At 42.4% G+C, this 23,407-nt stretch overlaps 1 protein-coding gene across 1 annotated transcript in view; it reads left to right on the forward strand.

Moving 5' to 3' along the window:
• The first annotated feature begins 15,659 nt into the window (after window positions 1-15,659).
• The window catches only part of RAB31 (RAB31, member RAS oncogene family), a 66,042-nt gene continuing 58,294 nt past the window's right edge, over window positions 15,660-23,407 (forward strand). Inside the window, exon 1 of the mRNA XM_032708849.1 lies at window positions 15,660-15,752. Coding sequence (XP_032564740.1) covers window positions 15,714-15,752 — 39 coding nt within the window. The 5' untranslated portion in view covers window positions 15,660-15,713. The remainder of the gene's footprint in view (window positions 15,753-23,407) is intronic.

The following is a 23,407-nucleotide window of genomic DNA, read 5'->3' on the forward strand; positions in this document are numbered from 1 at the left end:
CAAAACTGCTCTAAGTATAGGGATCTCAGGCTCAAAAACTGCTGCACCCAGAATTCACCCATGTTATTGTATTTATTATCTAGCATATATATTATATATTTTTGCTCATTGGTTGTGAAGAAGCAAGTCTGATCAGATAACTATGTCAGCTTTCAATGTCCACAATATTAACTAGCTTTACACTTCTCCCAGGCTACCTCTGTGTGTGGGAAGAGCTTCCCATAAATATCTGTGCAGCCATCTTGCTGTCATCCTTCGTATTCCTCCGCAAAACTCCCTTTTCCTGTAAAGCCTACCAAAAAATGTATCAGGGTTAGATTGCTGGTGCACCAAGGCAAATGCTTATCCTCTTGAGTAATACTGACTCATAGTTTTCTTGTCCACCCCCAGAATTCTGTCTGCATGCATATGTTGTCCTTTATGGTTGAACTATTCAGTCTCTACTTTTCAGACTCATCTTCCTGTTCTTTGCAGAGTGCTTAACCAAAAATTGGCCCATAACTAAATATACAGATTAAAATACATATACACACATAAGCACACATGTACCTATAATATGAATGGATACATATGAAATCCCAGTAGCTGAAGCCTGGGATTTGCAGTCAATCTGCATTTGAAAATATAGTAAAGCATTTCTGCTCAAAAGAGTTGTTCATCATAAAATGTTTCCTTTCTTCTCCTTTCCCTTTTCCTTCCTTCTCTCCTTCCCTTCCCTACTCCTCTTCTTTTTTCCCTCTCCAATAAAAATACTGGAGAAGTTTTTTTCTTACATCCCTTATGGCTGCAAAAGTTTTTGACTCCGCAACACTCAGTTTTATTTAATTTTTCCTGTTTCCTGGGTAAGAGGTTGAGCTGGTGACTACTGGCACTTAGAGTCCAGCTACCACTGCTCCTAGTGAAGGCCTTGCAGAAGGATTGTAAACACACACTATGCCAACCATGAATAAATTAACACCTAAATTTGCTGACAAAGATCTTGGTTAATATAAAGTTAAGTTTGCCTTGTGGGTTCCTCATGTTCCTGGTCAGCAACAAATGCAGTGGCATGTTCAGATGACGCTCAAACCTCTACAAACTAGGAAATGCCCTTCTGAAGTACATCGTGGTGCGGCATTAAGGCTGCACCTGGAGCTCACAGTGGCTCTTGGCATTAATTTGCAAGCAAATCTCTTGCACCAGTGGCATGAAGATGGTAATGTGTGTGAAAAAGGAAGAGAGGTGTGTAAATCAGGAGACAAGTCCTGATGGCCTCATGTTTCAAGTAAGACCATTCCCTGTGGTGATATCCAACTCTTTTGGCTATAGACCTGTCATCTCAATAGCAGTCAAGTGAAGGTCTGTATCTGATCCTGTAAGTGCTCAAACTCACTGTGAAGAAGCACAAAGAATGCATCAGAAGCTGTTTCGAAGAGCTGGGTCTCGGTGTTTGAGTGCAGCATTTGTACAGCATTCCTTATTTAGTAGCACTCACCTGGACACAGGTTTTCCTTTAAGAGCACTGTTCTGCAGCTCTGGGATGTTCTGCTTCAGGAATCATGCGTCATGCATATGTATGTTACAGGAAGCCTGAATCACTGATCAAACAAGGCAGAGTTCAGGTTGTACCACTGCATTTTAGCTCTGGATTTCCTGGTTCTCAGAGGTCTGTGTCTCACTGACATACTGGAAGGAAATAAGACTGGGCAACCAGAAACTGAATCTTTTCCTCACTGAATTGTCTGAGTTTTTCTGTTGGGTGTGGGGGGAGCATTGTTTGTTTGTTTGTGTTTATTTGTTTCGATAAGATAAAAAAAAAAGTCTGTATTTTGGCTATTTCAAGAAATTGCAGCAAGCACATAGATGTGTAGCTGGGATACTATTGTAGTAGATACATTTATCCTCCAACCCTTCATCTTAGATCTCCAAATCATTTTGAAAGGAAATGTGTGTCATTATTCTCATCTCACAGATAGACAAACAGAGAACAAAAGAAGCAAAGTGATGTGCCTGATACAGCTTGAGGCCTGAGATAGAAATTAGTGCATAAAATAAAACACGCATTAAAAAAATCTTCTGCACTATTTTTCAGTATCTGATGCCATCACATATATGACAGGTAGCAATCTAATCCATGGTTCCTAATGTGCCAGCTCTGAGTTGTATGCCAGACCAGACCCTGGCTCCCTGTTAGGTTCATCCTTGAGCCAGCCACGCTTTCCAGCCTTTCCTCAACCCACACAGTTTCCCTTCCCCACCCAACTAGTCCCTACCTGGAAATGCCTAACCTGATTTTCAGATTATTATATTTGCATTTATTCACTACTTTACTTCCTGTTCCACTGAGTTTAAATTTGCATCTCTTTAGATCTACTTAGATATTGGCATATATAAGCTGATAGCTCACACTCTTCTGAATCAGAGATACTGAGATCCCAGAACATATCTCAGAGGGACAAATGGGACTGATTTAACACTACCCCCAAATCTGCTTTTCCTTTTGGCCGTTGTCCTCCAACATCAGTTTCATATCCCTCCAACTGGTCCCTTCCTATGATCCTTTCTCTTCTTACTTATGCACCAGCTCTCCCCACTCTTCTCCATCCCAAACTCCTCTCAGCAAGCTGCTGTGTACAGCACTTTTCATTGTTTTTGTTGGCAGTTTTTGAGTCTTCTTGCTGTTTTCTTATACTCACATTGCATTTTTCCAAAGTAAAATAGAAATAAAATCAAAACTCTGGCAGAACAGGAGCCTGGCACCCTGTCTGCAGACCTTTCTCAGATTTTAACTGGACTTAGGTCAGATTCCAGAGTGGCACTCTTTCATAACCCACATGAATACTGGCTGGCCGGAAGTCTTGGCATCCCATCCAGCCAACAACCGGTGTAATCCATTTAGTCAGGGAGAATTGGGTACATGCCTGTGCAGGCAGCCAAGCTCTTTTTTTGCTGATCTGTAGGGTGGTAGGTACCAGTGGGATGCATGTCAGGAGAATGATTGCTTCAGGACACGGCTTGTTATCCTGGTCTTTATATCTAGCAATTGCTAGGACCTGACAATCCTTAAAAATGTGAGGGGTGGAGAAGTCAAGAGGTTACTTCCTAAGAACCCTTTGTTTAGATAACCCTGGCTCCTGCAGGAAGCACACTGAATTTCAGGGTCAGTTACACATGTGTATTTTACACCTTTGGAAGAGGCAGCCTTCAGATGTGTGTGTTTGTACAGTCGTTTGAAGGCAGATGTGAAGTCATTCTGCTTGTGCTCCAACTCAATCAGAAACCGTGTAATTACACTTCATGTAGCACTGAGCCCAGACAGAGGTATGGAAAGATAGTGGCACAACATTTGGAAACTAGTCAAATACTTGCAAAATATAATAGAAGTCCATTCACTGAAGAAATAATTGAAATTGTTGTTCCGCTCAAAGTGGAGGCTGAGAATATTCTAAAAGACTCAATTTTTATGTTACTTAACAGTGTTAGAAGAGGATATACAGACTATGAGCAAGTATTATATAACTGAGGAAACAACCACCAAAAAGCTACCCAAAATAAGGAGAACAACTGAATGATGGTTTTTGACATATGCCAGTTCCTACACAGAACTTTTCAGCTTTTGAGCTGAGAGGGAATCCAAAGAATTAAGTGTTTTATCTGAGATAAATGTACACAGAAGTAGAGGGGATACAAATAAGATAAAAACTCTTGTATAATCTCTGAGGAAGACGGTGCTACAGTATGAGTTAAGAAATCTGACAATATACAGGTCATATGATTTGTAATAGCAAGTACCAGAAGTTTAAAGAGCTGTCTGGTCCAAAAATAGCTCCTTTGTTTAATTAAATTACCTAAGATGTGAAAGGGTAATTACAGTCCTAAAGCAGCTCTTGGGTAGGCTGATTTTCTCAATAATTTCCAAATCAACTTTGCTCACTTGATATATAAATGATTATTTCCTTCTCTCTTCTTTTTTTTTTTTTTTTTTTTTACCATCATATATGGCTTGAACCCCTGGGTATCTCATTGTGGTACAAATGTAAGCTTATTTTTTAATTGTGGGAACAGTTAAAGGGTTTCAGGTATATTAAGAAGCTTTACATTATGCATTTCAAATTCTTCTTGGATTCAAGCACAGGCAACATTTCAGGTTTCAAGTTTCTGCTTAAAATGAGATTTAATGTACATACACTATAGTATTGCCAGTAATATCTGGAAGTGTGTGTGTTTTATTGGGTGATTCATAAAAAAAGACAGATGAAGTATGCACAGTGGTATTGGAATGTGAGTGGGATCAAAGTACTGATTTAGTGGAATATGTTTGTCAAGCACAGCATACAGGAAATCTTTCTGAATGAAGATGGATTTAGCCTATGAGAACCCCAGTATATTTCCAAGTGTCATTTATTCCAGTGAACCCCAGCAAAAATATTAAAGTGAAATGAGAAAGCTGCATCATTTATCCTCAGATATTCCATTGGCAATGAGACTACAGTAAGACTTCCTGGAAGTAAAAGGCAAGAAAACTATTAAAATTAATAAAAATAACATTGATTTAAAGGGACACTATCCACAGTTCCAACACAGAAGAAAATTCTCTCTGTTCTAACAGAGTGGCTGCAACATTTTTATTTAAATACAATTTTGCTATTAATTGAGCATCCGTGAGCCTACTGAGCTGGGTATGTTGTGATTGTTCATTTGCATGCATGTACCTCACTCCCTGTGCACTCTTCCTGTTCACTTCTCTTTCCAGGCAGCATTTTGAAAAACACAGTGTTGATTTTGTTTCTGAGACTAAGGAACCACTCCTTGAGAACAAGGAGCTCTAACACTGGGTAACTGAGCCCTACATAGAAGGCTTCACACTAGCATGAGTGATAATGTTGCCCTGAGTTCCATTATTAAAAAGCAAGCTGTTACATTTATAAAATATCTATTTAAATACATTATGTTTAATTTCTTCATGACTACTGATCAGGGATTATGCCTCTTTTTTATTACATATTGCTTGCTAAACAGTAGGAACAGAGTAGTTTGCCTTTATCCCTGCTTTCTCCACTTAGACACACTCGGAGAGCATAACCACCTTGGAAGTCCAGCCATGCTTTCCCACAACCGCACCGGGCTGAGGGGTCTTGTGGTCTAATCAGCAGAACAACGCCACTGCCATGCATACCCACAGGATGGCATGGCATGTGCAGTACCATGCAATGAACATGCACTGTGCATCAGGAAGCCAGAGGCCACAGGCTTTCTCGTGGTTTTAACAGTACCGGTGCCATCTTTCGCTGCCTCAGTACGGTCCAGTGCGTAAATTATATTAGTGGTCCTAACTGCTTCCCTGGCAAAATCCATGCATTTGTAAGGTAGGACAGCTTACTGAAATAAAAGGAAAACTAGCAAAAGGAAGGCTGTGGATACCCAATTTCACGAAGAAGAGTTATGTGGAGGAGAAGGAGCTTGCAAGACTCACATTCCTACAAAATGGGCAGAATGGGACAAGGTGAACAGCTCCTGCTAACAGAAGCTAAAAGAAAGACTCTAGGTCTGCCCCTAGTGCTGGAAAGCATTCAGTACAGGAATTAGTGCAGATATAATGTTTTCAGAGGGCTTTCTACCTCTGACTTTGAAAGGCAGTCTGCTGTTTTTTGAAGACCTGTGTATAGAGAATTAATATTCCAAAGATGCTATTTAGTTCTCAAAATTTTCGAACAACTATGTTTTTTTAAGAGTATGAATTCTATTAACCCATAGGTTAATGGATTAGTTTTAAATAATATATTACATCCTTTCCCTCAAATGCACTTTAAGATTTATATTGGATTAAATATACAGGGAAGACTTTAGTTTGTAATTTGCCTCAGCGAGAAATAGATGAAATAGAAAGCTGCTCTTGCTGTGGTGTCCTTCACCTTCCCATGAAAAGTTAATCTGTACAGTTCTCAAAACTGCCTTGGAACAAAACTTCAGGATGTTGGGAACTTAAGAATACAGGAAAAATTCCTTCTCTTGGAAAGCTCTAGCTTTATGTATTAGTTATCTCATGATACCTTTGGGTAAGCAAACTGAAAAGCATGCAATATACAGCATGCCAGTGCAAGTTAGAGGAGAAGCAGTGAAAATTTGGCTTACCTTGAAAAAAGAAGCTGTAGAGTGATTTTGTTGCTTTGATCTGGAGACGGATTTTTCATAAAGATGAGAGCTGGGAACAACGTGTCTTGCTTTAAGATTCTTATCCTCCGATATCTCTGCATCCTTTTTTCTTCCACATTTAGCTCCTGAGAGGCCACTAACACAGCATATGTGCATTGAGCCTGATTACTTTCCTATTTTACTTCTTCCTTTGCACTAGATAAACAAAACAAACAGCCCTCAGTTTGATCTTATTTTTTGGGTGACAAATCCAAGAATAGGTGTACAACAGGTGTCCTCCTCAAAGAGATGTTTATGTCCTTACTCCTGTGCTGGAAAAAATAAGACTTTATGAACTCGCTGTTGCTCTGGGATAATATACTCAGCTCTGCATCTGGATAGAGGTCTTTGTATGGTTGACCTTTCCTTACTGCAGGATAAATCCAAATGGTAGTTCAATATTTTCCTCGTCCTCTCTAGAAATCATTAGGGACCCAGATCCCCAAATCCTCTCTTATTTCCAGTGGTCTGATTTCTTTACTTTCCAGGCTCCTCTCTGTTCTGCAGCCACAAGCAATTGCTATGGCCTAAGTCATCCGGATGCCCAAGTGCTCCCATTCTCTGTGTAGGAACCAAAGGGGGTATTCCCACCAAGGTGCAGCTCATCTGAGCTTTTATTTGGAAGAGAAATTACAGTCAAGACACATAACCCAGAAGTTCAGTCAACAGTAGTAGCAACCCAGAAGTTCAGCCAACAGCAGTAGCTCACATAAAGTCCAAATTGTTCACAGGCTAAGCTCCTCCCTTGCTAATGACTGCATGAACACCTGGACCAGAGGGTTGGGGACTACATTTCCATTCCAGCCGCCTGTCTTACTGAAAGGAATTATTTGGCTTCAGCAGGGCTATCTCAAATTCACACTTTGACCAAGACTTGAAGAGTTCAACCATGAGAATTTTTTTAATACATTCTAAGACCAAAATAAGACTTTTGACTCCTTCTGGGTTTTGACCAAATGATATTTTATCTCTACCAAAGTTTTAATTATTTTCTAATCCATTTTATCACTTTCCTGATATCATTAGGAAGCTTATGACTGTGGTAGCTTCTCTCTAAGGTTGTCCTACAGATAGATCTTCACTTTGCTGACTCCATTCACAACTTATTACTTTATTAGTTTTTTTATTCTCATCTGTTCTTAAAACTTTTCTAACTGTGAAGCTGAGAAAGATGATTTCATGATTCTATGTGCGGTAAAGGTATGTTTGCATACCCTTAGAGTGCATACCTAGTATAGAACTTTTCTTGGCATTTAATTGCCCTAAAAGTAATATTTAGAGCCTCCTAATGTCTTTCAGGATCTTTGGACCTGATACACCTATCACTGTTCCATCATCTTTAAAAATACCCACAAAAATGATTGAAGGGAAGGGTAAAATATCTGGACTGAAAAAATAGGCTACATTGTGCATATTTCCAGTTTCTGCTCCTCAAGATAGTTTCTTAGCTATTAGTTATGTCAGGGCAATCACCACCTCTTGGTGCAGTTAAGGTCCTGACAAGTTATTGCTTATTTGGTGAGATTACTATATTATTACTCCTCATTAGAAAATGAAAGCTGTTGATCAAGTAGTACATTCCTTTCCCCTTGTAAAATATCTTCTTAATATATATTAAAAAAACTATCAAACAAAGCATACAGACTTCTTGTTTATTTTAAAGTTTGATTATGTGTGTTGGAGGCAAATTCTGAGGTCCATAAACAGTCAGTACTACCACTGATGTACCAGGAAATTGGAATAAATATTAAACAAAAATTTGTCCTGAAAAAAAAAATGCAGTCATCATCATCAGCAATAATTATAAATTGTGTGGTCAAAACTTTGCAAAAGTTCAGGTTTCTTTAAGGGTTAATTTATCCTCATAGAAGACATAGACCCAAAAGGGGATTTGGAGTTTACATTAAACATCCTCTGCATTTCAGGACTGTTTAGACTGGTGATGGGAGGAGGGGAGGTCACACTCCCAAACTCAAACTTAAAACTCTTTCCAACACACAAAAATGTTATTCATAGCAGAAACGAAACAAAAGCAACAAAACTAAACCAACCAACCGAAAAATTAGGAACTCTATGCTGTAGATTTTTTGGATTGATGAGAATTTCTTCATCAGATTTTTCTCCCTTTGAAATTCCTTTCTCATATTGTTTTCCTGGTTTATGTTGGAAGTGCAAAGATCCCTCTCACTGTTAAATCTAAACAAAGGAATCAACTGTAGTCCATAATACTAAAGACTAAGACAAAAGACTTTATTTAATGTCTCCTCAGTTATCACCTGGCTTACAACTTTTAAAATTTTAATTTCTCCTTTGCAGTTGCCTCATGATTGTTTATGATGAACACTCAGTTCCACTGATGCAGACAAAAAGATAGGAATGACACCACAAGCTGGCTACAGATACCCTTCTCAACACCTGAAACTACTGTAAGGTTGGGATGGATAGATGTATTTTCATTTGAGCCTTGTTTGGAAGATCCCTGTTCGGGTCTTCTGTAAGCAGAGGAAGCACCTATCAATGTGCATTCACTGCCTGTGGATTTAATGAGAAAAGTCAATGTGAAGTTCAAACCTTCTCTAGCTGGCAGCACACACATGCTGGGCATGTTTTAGATAAACCTGATGCTCACTTGGCAGGACAAATTTCTGAGAGTATAAGAACCCTGTTATCTCTCCTTGGCAATATGCACAATAGGAGCCTGCTTGCTTGACAATAAAACATTGGCCTTAATATAAAACCCTTTTCATAGTTCACAAGGCTAAGCTTAATTAAAAGGAGAATTGTGGATGCTCTCCTTTCATTTGGTAGTAAACACAGGCTCCTTCACCCCATACAAAGCTAATGGTGGTAAACCAGATACTACACTACTCTGTATGGGAATAGTGTACTGTGGAATATACTGCTAGAAGGAAACAGCATTACTATTCAGTAAATTGAGTTGTAATTTATGAGAACCTCACTGCTCCTGCAGTGAATGGGAAGGCAAGAAGGTATCACTGTCCTGCCGCTAAGACTCCCTGAATTTTGAAGTACAGATCTCCAGTTATCGCTCCAATCAGACAGCATATAGTTTGGTGAAGCTGATATTTCTTTCCCTTTTCAAGCAGCAAGTAACAGGTATCACCTACACCAGAAGCATGGAAAGAATGGAGCCACCCAATGTCAGCGCCACCAAAAGTAAACTGAGACAGCTCTTGTCGTTTCTCAGACTCACTCATAAAAATCATCATACTGTCTTTTCAAACTGTCCTCAAAATTGGCAGCCCAATTTTGACGACTGATAAAATGGAACAAGTTATAATACCTATGGACACAACCAAATTGCAACCTTGAACGCCCCCAGTGGGCCCCGTTTTGAACTGCGCCTTGGTACATGAAATCATGACAACCCTTTGTTTGGATTGGAGTTTACGCTGCAAACACCTGCATGCTCAGGCATATTTCTGTATGGAATGATACACGAGAAAGGACTCATGCAGCCTCATGGGATCACATTAGTATTTTCATAAGGCTCATGTGGAAAAGGAGTTTGATAATAAGATATGGAGCTTTCATCAAAAACTGATTGTATGAATTCATCCTGTATAAGCTGGATGGATTTTGCTAGGCTAAGTGATTTCATAGTGATTTCAATCTCAGAGAAAGAGCTCTAACTTGATTCATTTGTGACACATCAGGCCTGGTGTCCAGCCTCAGCAGTTGGTGTTGACTGGCTGTCATGATTTAACCCCAGACAGCAGCCAAGCCCCACACAGCCACTCGCTCACTCCCCCACCAGCAGGATCGGGGAGAGAATTGGAAGGGTAAAAGCTAGAGAACTCAAGGGTTGAGATAAAGACAGTTTAATAGGGAATGCAAAAGCCACACATGCAAGGAAAACAATCCAAGGAATTAATTCAGCGCTTCCCATGGGCAGGCAGGTGTTCAGCCATCTCCAGGAGAGCAGGGCCCCATCACACATAATATTTACTTGGAAAGACAAACACCATCACTCCAAACATCATCCCTTTCTTCCCCCCACCTTATATACTAAACATGACCTCATATGGGATGGAATATCCCTTTGGTCAATTGGTGTCAGCTGTCCCAGCTGTGTTTCCTCCCATTTTCTCACCTGCTCCCAGTCTCCTTGCCAGTGGAGGCCAGAAAAGGCCTTGGCTCTGTTTAAGCACTGCTCAGCAATAACAAAAACATCTCTAGAATATCAACCCTGTGTTCAGCACAAATCCAAAACATAGCCCCATACTAGCCACTGTGAAGAAAATTAACTGTACCCCAGCCACAACCAGCACACTGGCAAATTTACTTAGTGATACAGACAAATAATCTATTGGATCACCGAGTCTTGACTTCTGTTTTTTCATGTCATCTCAAGAAATTTCTTTTCATATATATAAAGCTCTACTTTTAAATTAGTTTGTTTTTCATTTATTGCTCTGACTGAATGTCCCAAAGCCTTAGAAAGACCTACTCCTAACTTTCAGACTAAATCCATCTGAAGCCAATTTATGTCTATTTTTTAATTGAGCCAATATTTTACTTTAGCTAGTCTTGTCCTTTCTTGGTGCTTAATTTGCTATGGTATTTGTAGCATTGTCAAGTTGTACCTCAGCTTCTGTTTTTCAGATGTAAGCAAAAAGCTTTTTCTGATTCTTTCCCCATCTAACAGTGGAGAAATGGTAGCTCTATCACCAGCTTGGGGCTATGGGACATCTCTTGCAAAGAATGAGAAAACTTGCATTACTTTTCACACCTTCGATAGGAGATTGCCCTGGGGATTAGCAGTGAATAAGTAAATTAAGCTTGACCCTCTTGACAAACATACATCTCTACTGCCAAAAATCTTTCCCAAGCAGTTTAGGAACAGTGAATCTGTTACAAGGTCCAGCAAGAAGCATGCCAGTAAGCTTTATACAAACACTCCCAGGTTTTATTCATCAGCAATAATGCTGCTTTTCAAAGTACTTGGCAGTGAAGCTGCAAGTAGGATCTTACAGAGGTTTACTCCCCTCTAACCTTTTCCAGCAGATTTTTCTCTTCAGGAGGGAGTAACTGGACCATCTAACTGCCACAAACAGGAGATGTTAAAACATGAAGCAACACTACAATAAAATGAAGTGACAGGCAACCTCAGAGTCTCTTGGCATTCACAGTGGAACCAGTGGGCTATGAAGTGCCTAATTCGCTTTTTGTACGTACAATGAAGTGGAATAACCCTTTTCAAGGTAAAAACAAAAATGAGAGTGGCTTAACTGAAATCAGAATCAGGCTCTTATTTCCACCAGGTCATTTCTGTACTCTGGTTTTCATGTCCCTGGAGTCTCATGATGCCTTTCCAGGGCAGCCCTTTTCTAACCTTTGTGGTGATTAAACAAACAAACAAAAAATAGCATCTTCCAGAATTTTAGCCATTTCGTAACCACTGGACTTTGCCTGAGATCTAGGGCCTGAGCTGGAAGCTGCTCCTCCCACTCAAGGAACTGCTTGCTCAGCAGCAACTGCTTTCGTTTTAAGAGATTTTGGCAGTTTCTTGGGCAAGCACCAGAGAAATTTCTGTTGTGGCAGTCATTAGTGTACTGCATGTTTATGTCATCCAAGGGATGCAGAGGCATTTCTCCCAGGGCAGCAGGGAGTTAACTTGTCTCCTGTTCCCTGTCTTGGGAATAAGAGCTGGGATGGCAGCCCACAGTAGGAGGGCCTGGACTGAATTTGCCAGTGAAGAGGAGGGATAACAATTTTGTGTGAGAAAGATGCTTGCCAAGAAATAGAGAAGGAAAGTAACATGGGAGAAAGGAAGTAACTCATCAGTGTTCAGGACAGAACAACAGCAGTTTCAGGATCTGGGTACACATCAGGGTCTTGGACAGATTTCTCTCTACCTAGGTCACTCACCAGAGAAAGCAAGCAGAAGGAGGAAGGCAGATGCCTTCATGAGTCTAGGAACACTGCCAGAACCTCAAAACAATTCAGTTTCCTACCAATACAGGCTAACTAAATACCACTACACCACTTGTAGAGAGGAAGAGGCTGAGGTTGTAGAAAACTTTTAAACATAGGACTGGTTTTCTACCAGCAGGAGCCACATTGGGTCAGGAACATGTGGGTAGGGGCAAAGAGAAGGGCAGCAGCAGCCACAGCTATCACTGCTCTACTCTAAAGGAAGGCTGCTGAAAACCAAAGTCACTTGGCTTTGCATTTTCCAAAAGCAAAATACACTTGGGTAGAAACAATTGAGGCACATCACTGCTTCAAAACTTACAATTATTCATTGAATAAGATGCTACAAAAGGAAAAAAATAAACAAAACCAAAACCCCCCCAAAATATTTGGGATGCAAAGACTTGTCTTCCTTTGCTTTTAACCAGCCATTTGAAAACACTGCAACATGACCAATTCCACAAAAATGTTTTCCTGACCACAGTGTCTTGCATGCAGACAAACACAAGGATTATGCCAGTTCCTGGAAGAATGAACGTCAGTAGCTTTTTTTAATATTCGAGCACGTGTCTGTTTGTATTGTTGTTTTTCTCTCTTCTTATTTCCATAATTTTGGGGGATACATTTTTGTTGTTGTTCATAGGCTCTTTGTTTAAACAACTACAATAGGTTATTTTTTCCTCTGGTTGTTCATTTTTGCTTGGCTCTTTATATTTTTTTTGCCTGTGCAAGTAAAATTGCCCTTAACAACCTCTCTCCTGCTGTTTCAGCTTGATCAGCTTCCACTGGGTCACCATCATGCCACTGTTTTAAACAATTTGCTTTTTTGTCGGTAGCTAATAAGTTATATGCTCTTTTTAGAAAGAAGCTTTTGAGGTCTGGGCTGTAACTTTTTTTTAGTGAGATATACTACTGTGTATTTGAGAAATGTCCCCAGATAAGATAAAAGATGGGAATCTGACTTGCTTTCCCGGGCAAATTCCTCAGGCACTGTTTTGTATTTTGGTGGTACTGAGTCAAGGAAGCAGTTGGACATGTACTTACATGCCTTTGAAGTTGGTGAGATGTATTACTGTCTCAAAAATAGACATGCTTAAGCAAGCGCTCTCCCGAACTGGAACTTTATTAATTGTACTCTAGTGCAGGCCCGCACTGGGAGGCTTTAGAAAATTAAGGCCTCTAGGTTAAAGCTGCAGAGTCTATGCATGAACAGTAAAGTACATTAATCTGTTCTATGGAGTCTCTCGTTGCCATTACATCACTGTAGAGTAATTTGAGCACACCTATGGACAAGTCCTCAAGCTGTGCTTGTGACACTGAGCAGCTTTGAACATAGTGTGCCATTTATCAGTCTCTTTCTGTAATCCACAGTCTAATGTAGAATAGATTATAATTTAATTCCCATCCCTGCAGGTGTTCAAGCCCGGTTGGATGGCACTTAGAGCAACCTGGTCTAGTGGAAGGTGCCCCTGGCAGTGGCAGCTGGGTTGAAACTAGGTGGTCTTTAAGGTCCCTTCCAACCCAGGCCATTTTATGTTTCTATGATAGTGTAATCTGAGTGTTTCTTGCTGAAATTAATTCAGATAGCATAATGTTTTGTGTGTACAATAAGCAAAAATTCCCTGACTTCAAGAATTACAAAACTGGGACTAAAGAAAAGGGTACATGACTAATGAGATACATGAAAGACACAGAAATGTTTGAAGGTGTGACAAAAAAAGAAAGGAATCTATGAAAGGTGCTCCTGAAGCACAACACTGTCAATGAAAGAATGGAGTGGGATGGTGTAAAACCTTAAAAATTAGTATCTCCTGTCAATTTCTAGAACTAATTACTAGCTGAAATGTTGAGCTTCTTTAAATTAGCTGTGCTATGAGTGCAAACTGTAACTGTTTCATGTTAGTGAGTGTATTCTATTTGCTTATTGAAATACTTTATTGTATAATGCAATCTTGTGAAAAGGCAATGAGCAGCCAGGATCCTAGCAATATTCTGTATTGCTTGCCCGAAAATCTGATGTGTTTCGTTTCTTTTTGCTAAATTCTCCTAAAAAAAATAAAGCTTAATTAAATCAAAAGCACCTCTCTGATGAGCCTTTCCTTTGATCTCTCTCATTTGATACTCTCTGTCCTGACAAGCTGTGATACTCTGCTAGAAATACTTTGTGCTTTCCTCCATAGGGATAGCAACTGCTCTTCTCCAGGCATTTCCTTGACCTAGGATTTGGGAGCTCTAGAAGGCAAACATCATCCAGCCTATAAGTGTGAGTACAGGACTCCATGTGGAACTAATTAGTGACATAATGAACACCACAACAGTTTATTACCAGGAAGCTCCTAATGACGTGGCAGTAATCTTACAATGACTAATCAAGATTTTCTTCATTTCCCTTTAGGAAAATAAAACTGTAGGTAGAACAGAGGCTTTGATTAAAAATACCTGAAAGGTGATGCTCTTCTGCTTTCCTGGGGTTATAGTGTGCAACCCTGCTCCATAAATTCTAGAACCCTGGATACCGAAAGCAGAGTGGTTATGACTCCTTCCTCGTTGATTTTGGTGGACCAGCCTTAACATTAACTTAAATTAAATTTAGCATAACTTTGATGTGTGGGGTGCAGCCCTACTATCAACCTGAAGTTGATTGTTTTAATCAAAAATGAGTGTGCATTACCAGGATTAGGTAAAAAATGGAGCTACTGTTTTCAATGTTTTCCGCAAATAGTAAGAGAAACTAAAAAAAACCAAAAACCACGTAGGTGGATTCAGATGGTTCCCAACCGAAGTAGTCCCCATCCTGTGCCTAGCCCAGCACATGGTGTGTAGGACTGAGCATATGTGCAGCCCCATGCAGGAAGGATGCTGTCTCTCACCAACTGCTTTTCTCACAACAACAAATATTTACACTGCAGTAGGAGAAAGGCAAGTTGCTACTGGAGAGGGTCCAGCAGAGGGCCACAAAGATGATTAGGGGTCTGGAGCACCTCTCTTATGAGGAGAGACTGTGCTAGATGGGTCTGTTTTAGTGTAGAGAAGACTGAGAGGGGGTCTCATTAAGGCATATAAATATCTCAAAGGCAGGTGCCAAGAAATGGTCACTGGGCACCACTCTATTCAGTGGTGGCCAGTGACGGGACGAGGAGCAATGGCCATGAACTAAAACATAAGAAGTTCCACATAAGCATGAGGAAGAACTTTACGTTTAGGGTGGCAGAGCAGTGGAACAGGCTGCCCAGAGAGGTCATGGAGTTTCCCTCTCTGGAGACACTGAAAACCCATCTGGACGAGTTCCTGTGTAACCTGCTCTAGGCTGGCAAGGGGGCTGGACCAGATGAGCTCCAGAGGTCCCTTCTTCCCCACTCCCCAGCCCGCTCCAGGGCTCAGCCCTAAGGCGCGGTTCACAGCCCCAACCCCGACACATCCCGTGCCGGTTCCCCGGTCCCTCGCAGCCGGGACCAGCGGCGCAGGGAGCCGGGGGGCTGCGGCGAGGCGGAGCCGGGCGCATGTGACCGGCGGCGGGGGCGGCCCCGGCGGGGCTGAGCCGCCTCGGCGGGGCAGTGCGGAGCGGCGGCGCGCCGGGGCATGCGGAGCGGTCGGGCCCCGCGCAGATGATGGCGATACGCGAGCTCAAAGTGTGTCTGCTTGGAGTGAGTAGAGGGGACCGGCGGGTCGCTTTCCCCTTTCCTTCATTCCTTCCCCACGCCGCAGGGGGGGGCTGCGGGAGGCGGGGTGCTCGCTAAGCTGGGGAACGCTCCTAGCCCCCGTCTCCCCCTTCCCGGGGGGCGCCGCGACTCCCCGTCCCGGCCGGGGCGGGGGGGGGGCTCGGCCGCGGTAAATTCCTCCACGCCGAAACTTGGCAGCCGCGCACCGAGGCGGGGGGAGGCATCGGTGGGGGCTTTTTGTTGTTTTTGTCTTCTTTCTCAACTTTTTAAAAGTGAGAAGGACGTGTGTGTGTGGGGGGGGCTCTCTATTGAGGGGCCTCCCCGCAGCGCGGAGCCGTCTCCCCGCCGGCGGCCGCGGTGACATCGCGGCGGGTCTCCCTCCAGTGCCAGAACCCCGAAGGTGCCCGGGAGGATTTCCCTGCCCGCCATCCCCACGGGTGGGGGAGCTGTGGGGTCTTGTGGCCTCGCCGAGCCCCCGCAGCAGTGGTGGGGAGCGACACGGAGAAGAGCGGCAGCGCTGCCCACCCTGGGACGCTCTCTCGGGTGGTTCCTTCTCCCGGGGCTCGGTCCCATCTCACCCATGTGCTGATCAGTGCTTTGTTTAGTTTCTTGCCGGGGTTTATTCAGAGCTTCTTTAGCTCGGCTCCTTACAGGAACGTCCTTTCTGCCATTCCTTTTTTTTTTTTTTCCCCTTCTTTTTCTGCTCTTTTGGCGAACCCATGCGTGCGTTTCACATCTGGAACAACAATGTGCTTAGCTCTGCAGTTTGGCTGCGCCTGCCCCTTCTCTGCCCGGCACCCAGGGAGCTTAGCAGCAAAATGCACCCACCAAGTTGAGACAAACATCTCCGGAGAGCAGAGCCACCTCTCTTGACAGTAACTAGCAGAGCATCACTACTCAGTTCTTTTTTAAAATCAAACATCTCAAATTACTGGGTGTGAGTGAGGCTGCTTTTAGGCCTCTATCTCTATAAACATTCAGAGAAGCTGTATGAATGAAGACTTTTTAGGGTGAATTCTCTTTCATGTGCCATCCAAGTGAGTTGTAAATTTGAAAAACAAACACAAATAGACACTCGGTTCTCTCTGATTTGTGTTGACTCTTAGCCCAGCAGGAGCGGGTACCTTGCCCAAGAGTAAGTGCCAGGATGCGGTGCCAGGGCACTGGAGAGTTCAACCCAAAGTATTTGGCAGCAACCATTCCTCCTTTCCTGGTTAGAATTCCTGCCTTCAACTTTTAAAATGGCATAGTGACAAAAATAAATGTGGTTTACACAAACATGAAGAGTCTGTGGTAGAATATGTGGATGTGTCTTTATTTTCTCCCCAGCAGAAAATGTTGTAATTTTATGAAGTGTCTTGTGGAATGAGATTCCTCATGGCTATTATTTATTGCTGTTTTGTAACATTTAAATATACTGGGGGTTTTGTAAGGCAACTGTTTACTTTTTTAAGACAGGAAAAGAAACCTATAATGCAGCTCTGTTACTAGGAGTATGCAATTACTGTGTAGATTCATTAAAATGATAGGGTGGCAGTGGTAACACTTAGGAAGGTGTGCCTGTAGTTATAGTAACTTAATAGTTACTGAGATGTTCCTTCCCGAGTTTTAAAAGGGCATAGTCCTAGAAAACCATCCACTTTTGATCATAGACATCTCATTTACCATGAGAATTGACACCATTTTCCCAAAAGAGAGGAGTCCTTCAGATGATGAATCCTCTCGAGAAGTTCAGACGGATTTTCAGAGCAGGGAAGCTCCACACCTGTCCGTGTGAACAAATGCATGCATTAATCTTATGATCTAGCTTGAAAGCTAGATGGCAACTCAAAAATGCATTTTCAGGTCTACCAAAAGAAATCTTGACAGTTGTTTTTTTTCAGTAGGTCCTGGGCCTGGTAGGTTAATCTGCACTGTATCTAGTAGATCCCCTTATAATCAGTCAAGTCTGGCATGTCCAAGTCCCAAGACTTGGATTTGTTATCCTTATTAGAAATAGGAATTAAATCAGGTTGTAAACCTGTATCCCTCACTGCTTCTGAACAAAGCCCTAGGCTACACCTCTAGATCAGACAGGAGGATCACTGATGGTCTCTGACCATGAGGTCTGCAAAGGGCCTGGGCTTGGGCTATTTATGCCTGTTCAGAATTTCCTAAAGGGGAAAAATTGAAGCTGGTGCAACATTTGCAAAGCTTCTCCAGAGCCCTGTAAGCTACTACAGTGCTCCAGGGCCAATGTGTGGCCCACAGCCATTGCAGTAGAGATAGGGACTAAGTTATCAGCTCCTGAATGTTAACCCTGTGTTGCCGGGGGGAACCTGGCCTGTCATTTTTAGCATAATGTAGCAAAATGGGCATTTGGGTATCTGCATATCACTTCCTCCTCCTTCAGAGTATCTTGGGGTTTTTAAAACTCTGTAGGTGTCATGGGAGTGATTTAGAGCAGCCTGGAGTAGTGCACAAGACATGGGACTTGTAGATCTTGAAGGCGACCCCAGCAAAGAAGGACTGAGAGGAAATCTGGGGCAGTGCAAGGCCAGTTGTGAGTCAGTTTGGAAGGCAGGCTTTGATGGTGGCTGGGCTCTTTGAGACGAGATGGTTCCAGCTTGCTAGTGGGCTGGCAGGAGCAGGATGCTTCCCTGATTGTTTAGTGCCTCACAGCCTTAGGTGCAAGAGCTACGGAGGTGTAGTTTAATAGCCCTCTTTAGTATGTTGCCATGCAAGTGTCCTCACGCCTGCTGCTAAAACTACTTCCTCCAGTAAATTATTGCTGCTGGGCAATGAGGTATCTGCATGTGGAAAGTGTTCATCTTTGTAAGCGCAAACACTTGATCTCTGCTCCAAGTCCTGTCTTGTCATGCCAGACTCTTCCTGGTCTCTCAGTCCGGTGGTGGTGTTTGGTCCCAGCAGTTGTCCCTGCTTCTGGGACTGAACAAGTTTTAGCTGCAGCTCAGACTATGCAGTGGAATGAAGTGCAGCTCCCACCTGACTTGCGTGGTGTTTCTGTGTGGGCACCTTGTTGAGGGGATGAAGGAGAGAGGCGCATGGCGGGGCTGGTGTGTTCCTGAGCCGTGTTTCAGTGCTGAAATGTGGCCTGGTGTGCAGCTGCCAGGTTTCCTAATCTGTCTGTAGCTGCTAAGTGCCCTGTGTCTCAGCTCTCAACATTTTCTTTATGTGGACTGGAGGAGTGATTTACAGCTCTCTGCCAAATCTGACATAATTGTGTGTGGCAACTGCAGAAGAGATTGCCAGGTTTAGGACTAAGGCAAAGTTTCTTGTCTTTGTCACTTCCTGAGGAAACTTTGACAGCTCTTCAGAGAGACTTTGGGAAGTGGCTTGCTAACTACCATCTGAAGTGACCTCCATTACTCCTTTCCTTTTGTTTTTGTTTGTTACATTTTTGTGTTGTGACTGTTCATCATGGGACCAAAGGAGTTAGGTTGGAAGAGGCTCAGAGGTCACCCCTTTTCCCTAAAGCCTCTTTCATAGCTTTCCTAACATATATTTGACTCCTCCGTCCTTAAAAACTCATGATGTTCTCCCCCGGGTTATGTCCCAGGGCTTAACTGCTCTTACTGTAGAAAGTTTTTCCCAAACATAGTGCTTTACATCTTCCTTGCCTGAGACTTCATTCCTTCACCCTTCTGTTTGTGTTTCCATTTTCTTGCTCATAAGAAGTCACTTGCTGGCATGCATTCTGCTAGCGTGAAAATACTGTCTGAAGCTGGTAAGCATACATTTGTAAAAGGAGAGACATATTTCCTCTGTGGAGGAAAAGGAGGTTTTCTCTGGAGTTTCTCTGCAACTGAATCCCATTTGCTAGGTGTGGAGAACAGTTTATTGCCTTTGAGGATGTCCTGTACCTCGGTGTGCATGTGGAGGCTGTGGAATTGAGCTCAGAATTGTTTGATATTCAAAGTAATTTGGAACGTGATAATAGTTTTCTTATGGAGAAGATCTCTGGTTTTCTTATCTTCATGTCATGGTAATGTAAAACTCTGGATACTGCTGGATGGAGAACAAATTCCTGTAGCAGAGCATATGCATGCATCACTTTCAGTGCAAAGCTTAAGTAGCTCCGCTACTGAACATGTATGACTGGGAATCTTTTAGTTTATGTTGGTGTCTGTGAAAGACATAAGTTATATTTTTCTTTTGACTCTAAAATATTTGTCATTATTAATGCTTTTAAGACCTAAATGTCCCAAAACAGATAGGAACACTGCTGTTAAAAATGAAACTGCACCTCTGGATAGGTTGTACCAGTTAAGGACCTTTCTTCCCACTAGGTATGTGCAGGGTGGCCTCCATGTTAAGATGAGCATCCTGCTGAAGACAGTAAGACTACACAGTGCAGAAGCCACAGGTGCATCAACAGCTAAAGGCTGTAGCCTAAAACAGAACAAGAGGGACCAAAGTAGAGCAGATGACAAAGGTGATCATGAAAAGAAGAAAATTGTACTGATGAAGTGAATGTATATAATCTAAAATTTTGTCCAGAAAATGTCAATTTGAGAGAAGAAAAGACTGGCAAGTGACTCCCCCCGCTTGTGTTAATGGTTCATCATCATCTACTCATTCAGTTGTATTTTATTATGTAAACAGGTAGCTCTATCATGAGAGAAATTTTTGAATCATGACTGCATGACTGTCTGTCTGGTTTGAAGTGTCCATCACTGCAGCCTTTCTATTAAAGGTGCCCTCTCATCTGGTTCTCTTTCCTAGCCACTTATGTTTATGCATTGTAGTGAAATACCAAATCCCCGGGTAAAACTGAACAATGATTTTAAGTTCATGGGGAACTGAAAGACAGAGAGACACACAGCTGCCTGCATAATCACCATTTTCTTGGGAAATGGTTTTCTTAGTATTCCTCCCTGGTGAAGAATAGTCTGAAATTTCCACTTAATGTGTGCCCATAATTCTTCCATATTTCTTTGCCCTGCTTTGCCAGTTTTAAGAACTGTGTACCATGATACTGAAGTAGACTTGGACTGGCAATTTTTTGATGCAATTTTTTTTAATATTGCATCAAAATCCAGTTATGCACCAAGTGAGAAATGCCTTTTCTGTTGTATCGATAAAGAAGTGTCTTCAGAAGCCTAAAGAACCTTTTTCATATTAATTTATGAAATATTTAAATGGCTACAATCAGATTTTTTTACAATACATGCATTGAATAGGTAGGTAAACAATTTCTGAGAATTTAACCAAATTCAGGATTTTATATTGACCTTGGCCCTATTGCTTTCCTGCCATAGCTACAAAACTGTTTTATTTACTAATCTCTTCCAAAAGTTTTCGGGGGGATTGCTTAGAAGAGCAGGGTGGATTTTAACTGTAACATCCTTCTAGGAAAAGGTGAGTATGGAGGCCAGACTCTGCTTTTGTTTTCAGCAGCACAACCAAGCTGGATTTCTGAAGCAGCAGAAGGTGGAATTTGAAGCATGTTTTACTTTCAGAAGCAAAGCCTCAGAAGGGGAAGCTTGTTACTGCTAATCAACCGAGCAGCAGAATAATACCCCATGGCTGGTGCCTGTTACTGCACCTGATCAGCTCCCATCCCTTGCTTGTAACTTACCTGTTGAATGAGTCCCTGCAGTGACCATCGCTCAGAAATCATATGCAGGCTGTAGTTTTATTGTCTCTCAAATTCTGTTTATTTCTTTTGTTTATAGTGTTGTCAATTGGGGTTTTTTTTTGGTTTCCCCAGCTCCTTGCTTCAATCCTTCTTTTTGATTTCTGGATGAAAAATTGTGAAACTTCTTGTTTTATGGTAGTTCTGCGGAAAAAGAAAACCTAAGTTTTCTTTCTACCAAAATAAGGAAGTTGAATTGGTGATAAACTGCATTCTTTTTCACATACTTGAATGCAGTTTTAGCCCTACTCAGTGAAGTAGCGCTGAGGCAGGCTGTGTGAAGCAACCAGAAACTCTGCATTCAGGCAAAGTGTGGGGAAAAGAAAAATCTGTCATTTTCATCAGATGGTTCCTTTTAACTGGCTTAAGTCAAGCCATATTAAAGGCCATTTTTAATTTACATTTAAAGTATGTTTTCTGAGACTCTGGTTGATGGTATGACTTGTTTCTAAGGTGATAATTTGACTTATTGATGGGGCGTGTTGCAATTACAATGCAGTTGAGTTGCCTGTGGGCAACGGCCTCTTGAGTCTGCAGGGCCTTTGCTTGTGCTAGTGTTTATAAATTACGGTGCTGGTAGGTTTTGCTTGTGTTGGGTTGTGTCTGAGCTGGTTATGATGTGGGTGCTGCAGTCTGCAAGCATACAGGCTGGATAGACATTGACATATTCTTCCTAAAATTTCTCAAGCTAATTCCTTGTTGAGAGAAGCATTTACAGGGAGGCTGGAGCCACAACTCTGCTCCAGCTGCGCTTGAACACCCACTTTTTCTGTTCCCTCCCTGCTGATCCTTCTTTTAAATGCCATTTGCCCAGTCTTCAGCTCTGTTGGACCCTCCAGGGACTGCTGTTGATCTTGGATTTCCTGGCCACATCTCCGTTCAGATAAGATCAGTACAGGCACCGTTTTTTCATTTCCTCACTGCGGTTTTGAGGGGAAGGCAGAGGGACATGTTGAAGTGAACACAACTCGCTTTAGCAAGTTTGCACTGTTAGAGAATCATACAGTGGTTTGGGTTGGAAGGGACCTTAAAGGTCATCTAGTTCCAACCCTACTGTCGTGGGCAGGGTTACCTTCCACTAGACCAGGTTGCTGTTGACCCCATCTTCCCCACTGTTCAGGTGCTGCCTCAGAAAACTGAGTGCAGGGTAAGTTGTTTCTCCTCAGCTTCGCTGGCTTGCCAGTCCCCACCGATGGGGAAGCAATGTTTGGGATTGTGGTTTGACTGCCTTGCCATCATCTCCACCTTTATCTGAAGGTCTGGGTCTTTCTCAGCTCTTGTTTTTCTCAAGCTGCTTCTGAGGCCAGGAGAATGCCCAACACATGGATAGATACCTAGAGGTACCTTCCAAAAGGGTTGAGAAAGGAGGTGGAAAACTCTGTAGAGTTTGTCTACCCACGAGCTACATACAAGTCCTACTTTCATCCGGTGCTAATCGCACTGATGAGTTAGAGCATGCCAATGAGTTGGATCATCCCACGCTTTTTGGAGAGGGCAGAGTAAGCCTTCTGTGCTTTGCTCCTTGTTGGGGCTTGTCATGTCCCCCACTACCTACTGACTGTAGGCTGGGGGCAGCTCACGTGAATATAATTCTGCAGCCGTGGGACATGCGCTTCCAAAATAAATGAAAGTAAAATATGTTTTTATTCTTATGGAGATGTTTTTCTTCTCACTACATACCTTATAGAGGCTGGGTAGTGGTGTCAGGGTCAAGGTGAAAGGAAATTTTTTAAATTCCATCTCAACTTCTAAGATGCCAGGAAAGGGACACATTTCAGTTTTCTTCTGAAACATCTTGTACACCCTTTCCGTGAACGCTTGCTGTTTTGAACACCACTGCCAAAAGACAAATCCAAGCTTTAGAAAGCCGCCAGCGGAGGTGGATGGGAGGCTGACTCGGAGCACAGCCTTGTGTAAGCAAATGCCAGTGGTTTGATTTACAGTCTCTGGCCTTGCAGGACTGCCCGTGAAAGCTGAGCAACAGGCAGTGGAACAAATGCTT

This window comes from Chiroxiphia lanceolata, chromosome 1, assembly GCF_009829145.1.
Source record: "Chiroxiphia lanceolata isolate bChiLan1 chromosome 1, bChiLan1.pri, whole genome shotgun sequence".
Lineage (NCBI taxonomy): Eukaryota > Metazoa > Chordata > Aves > Passeriformes > Pipridae > Chiroxiphia > Chiroxiphia lanceolata.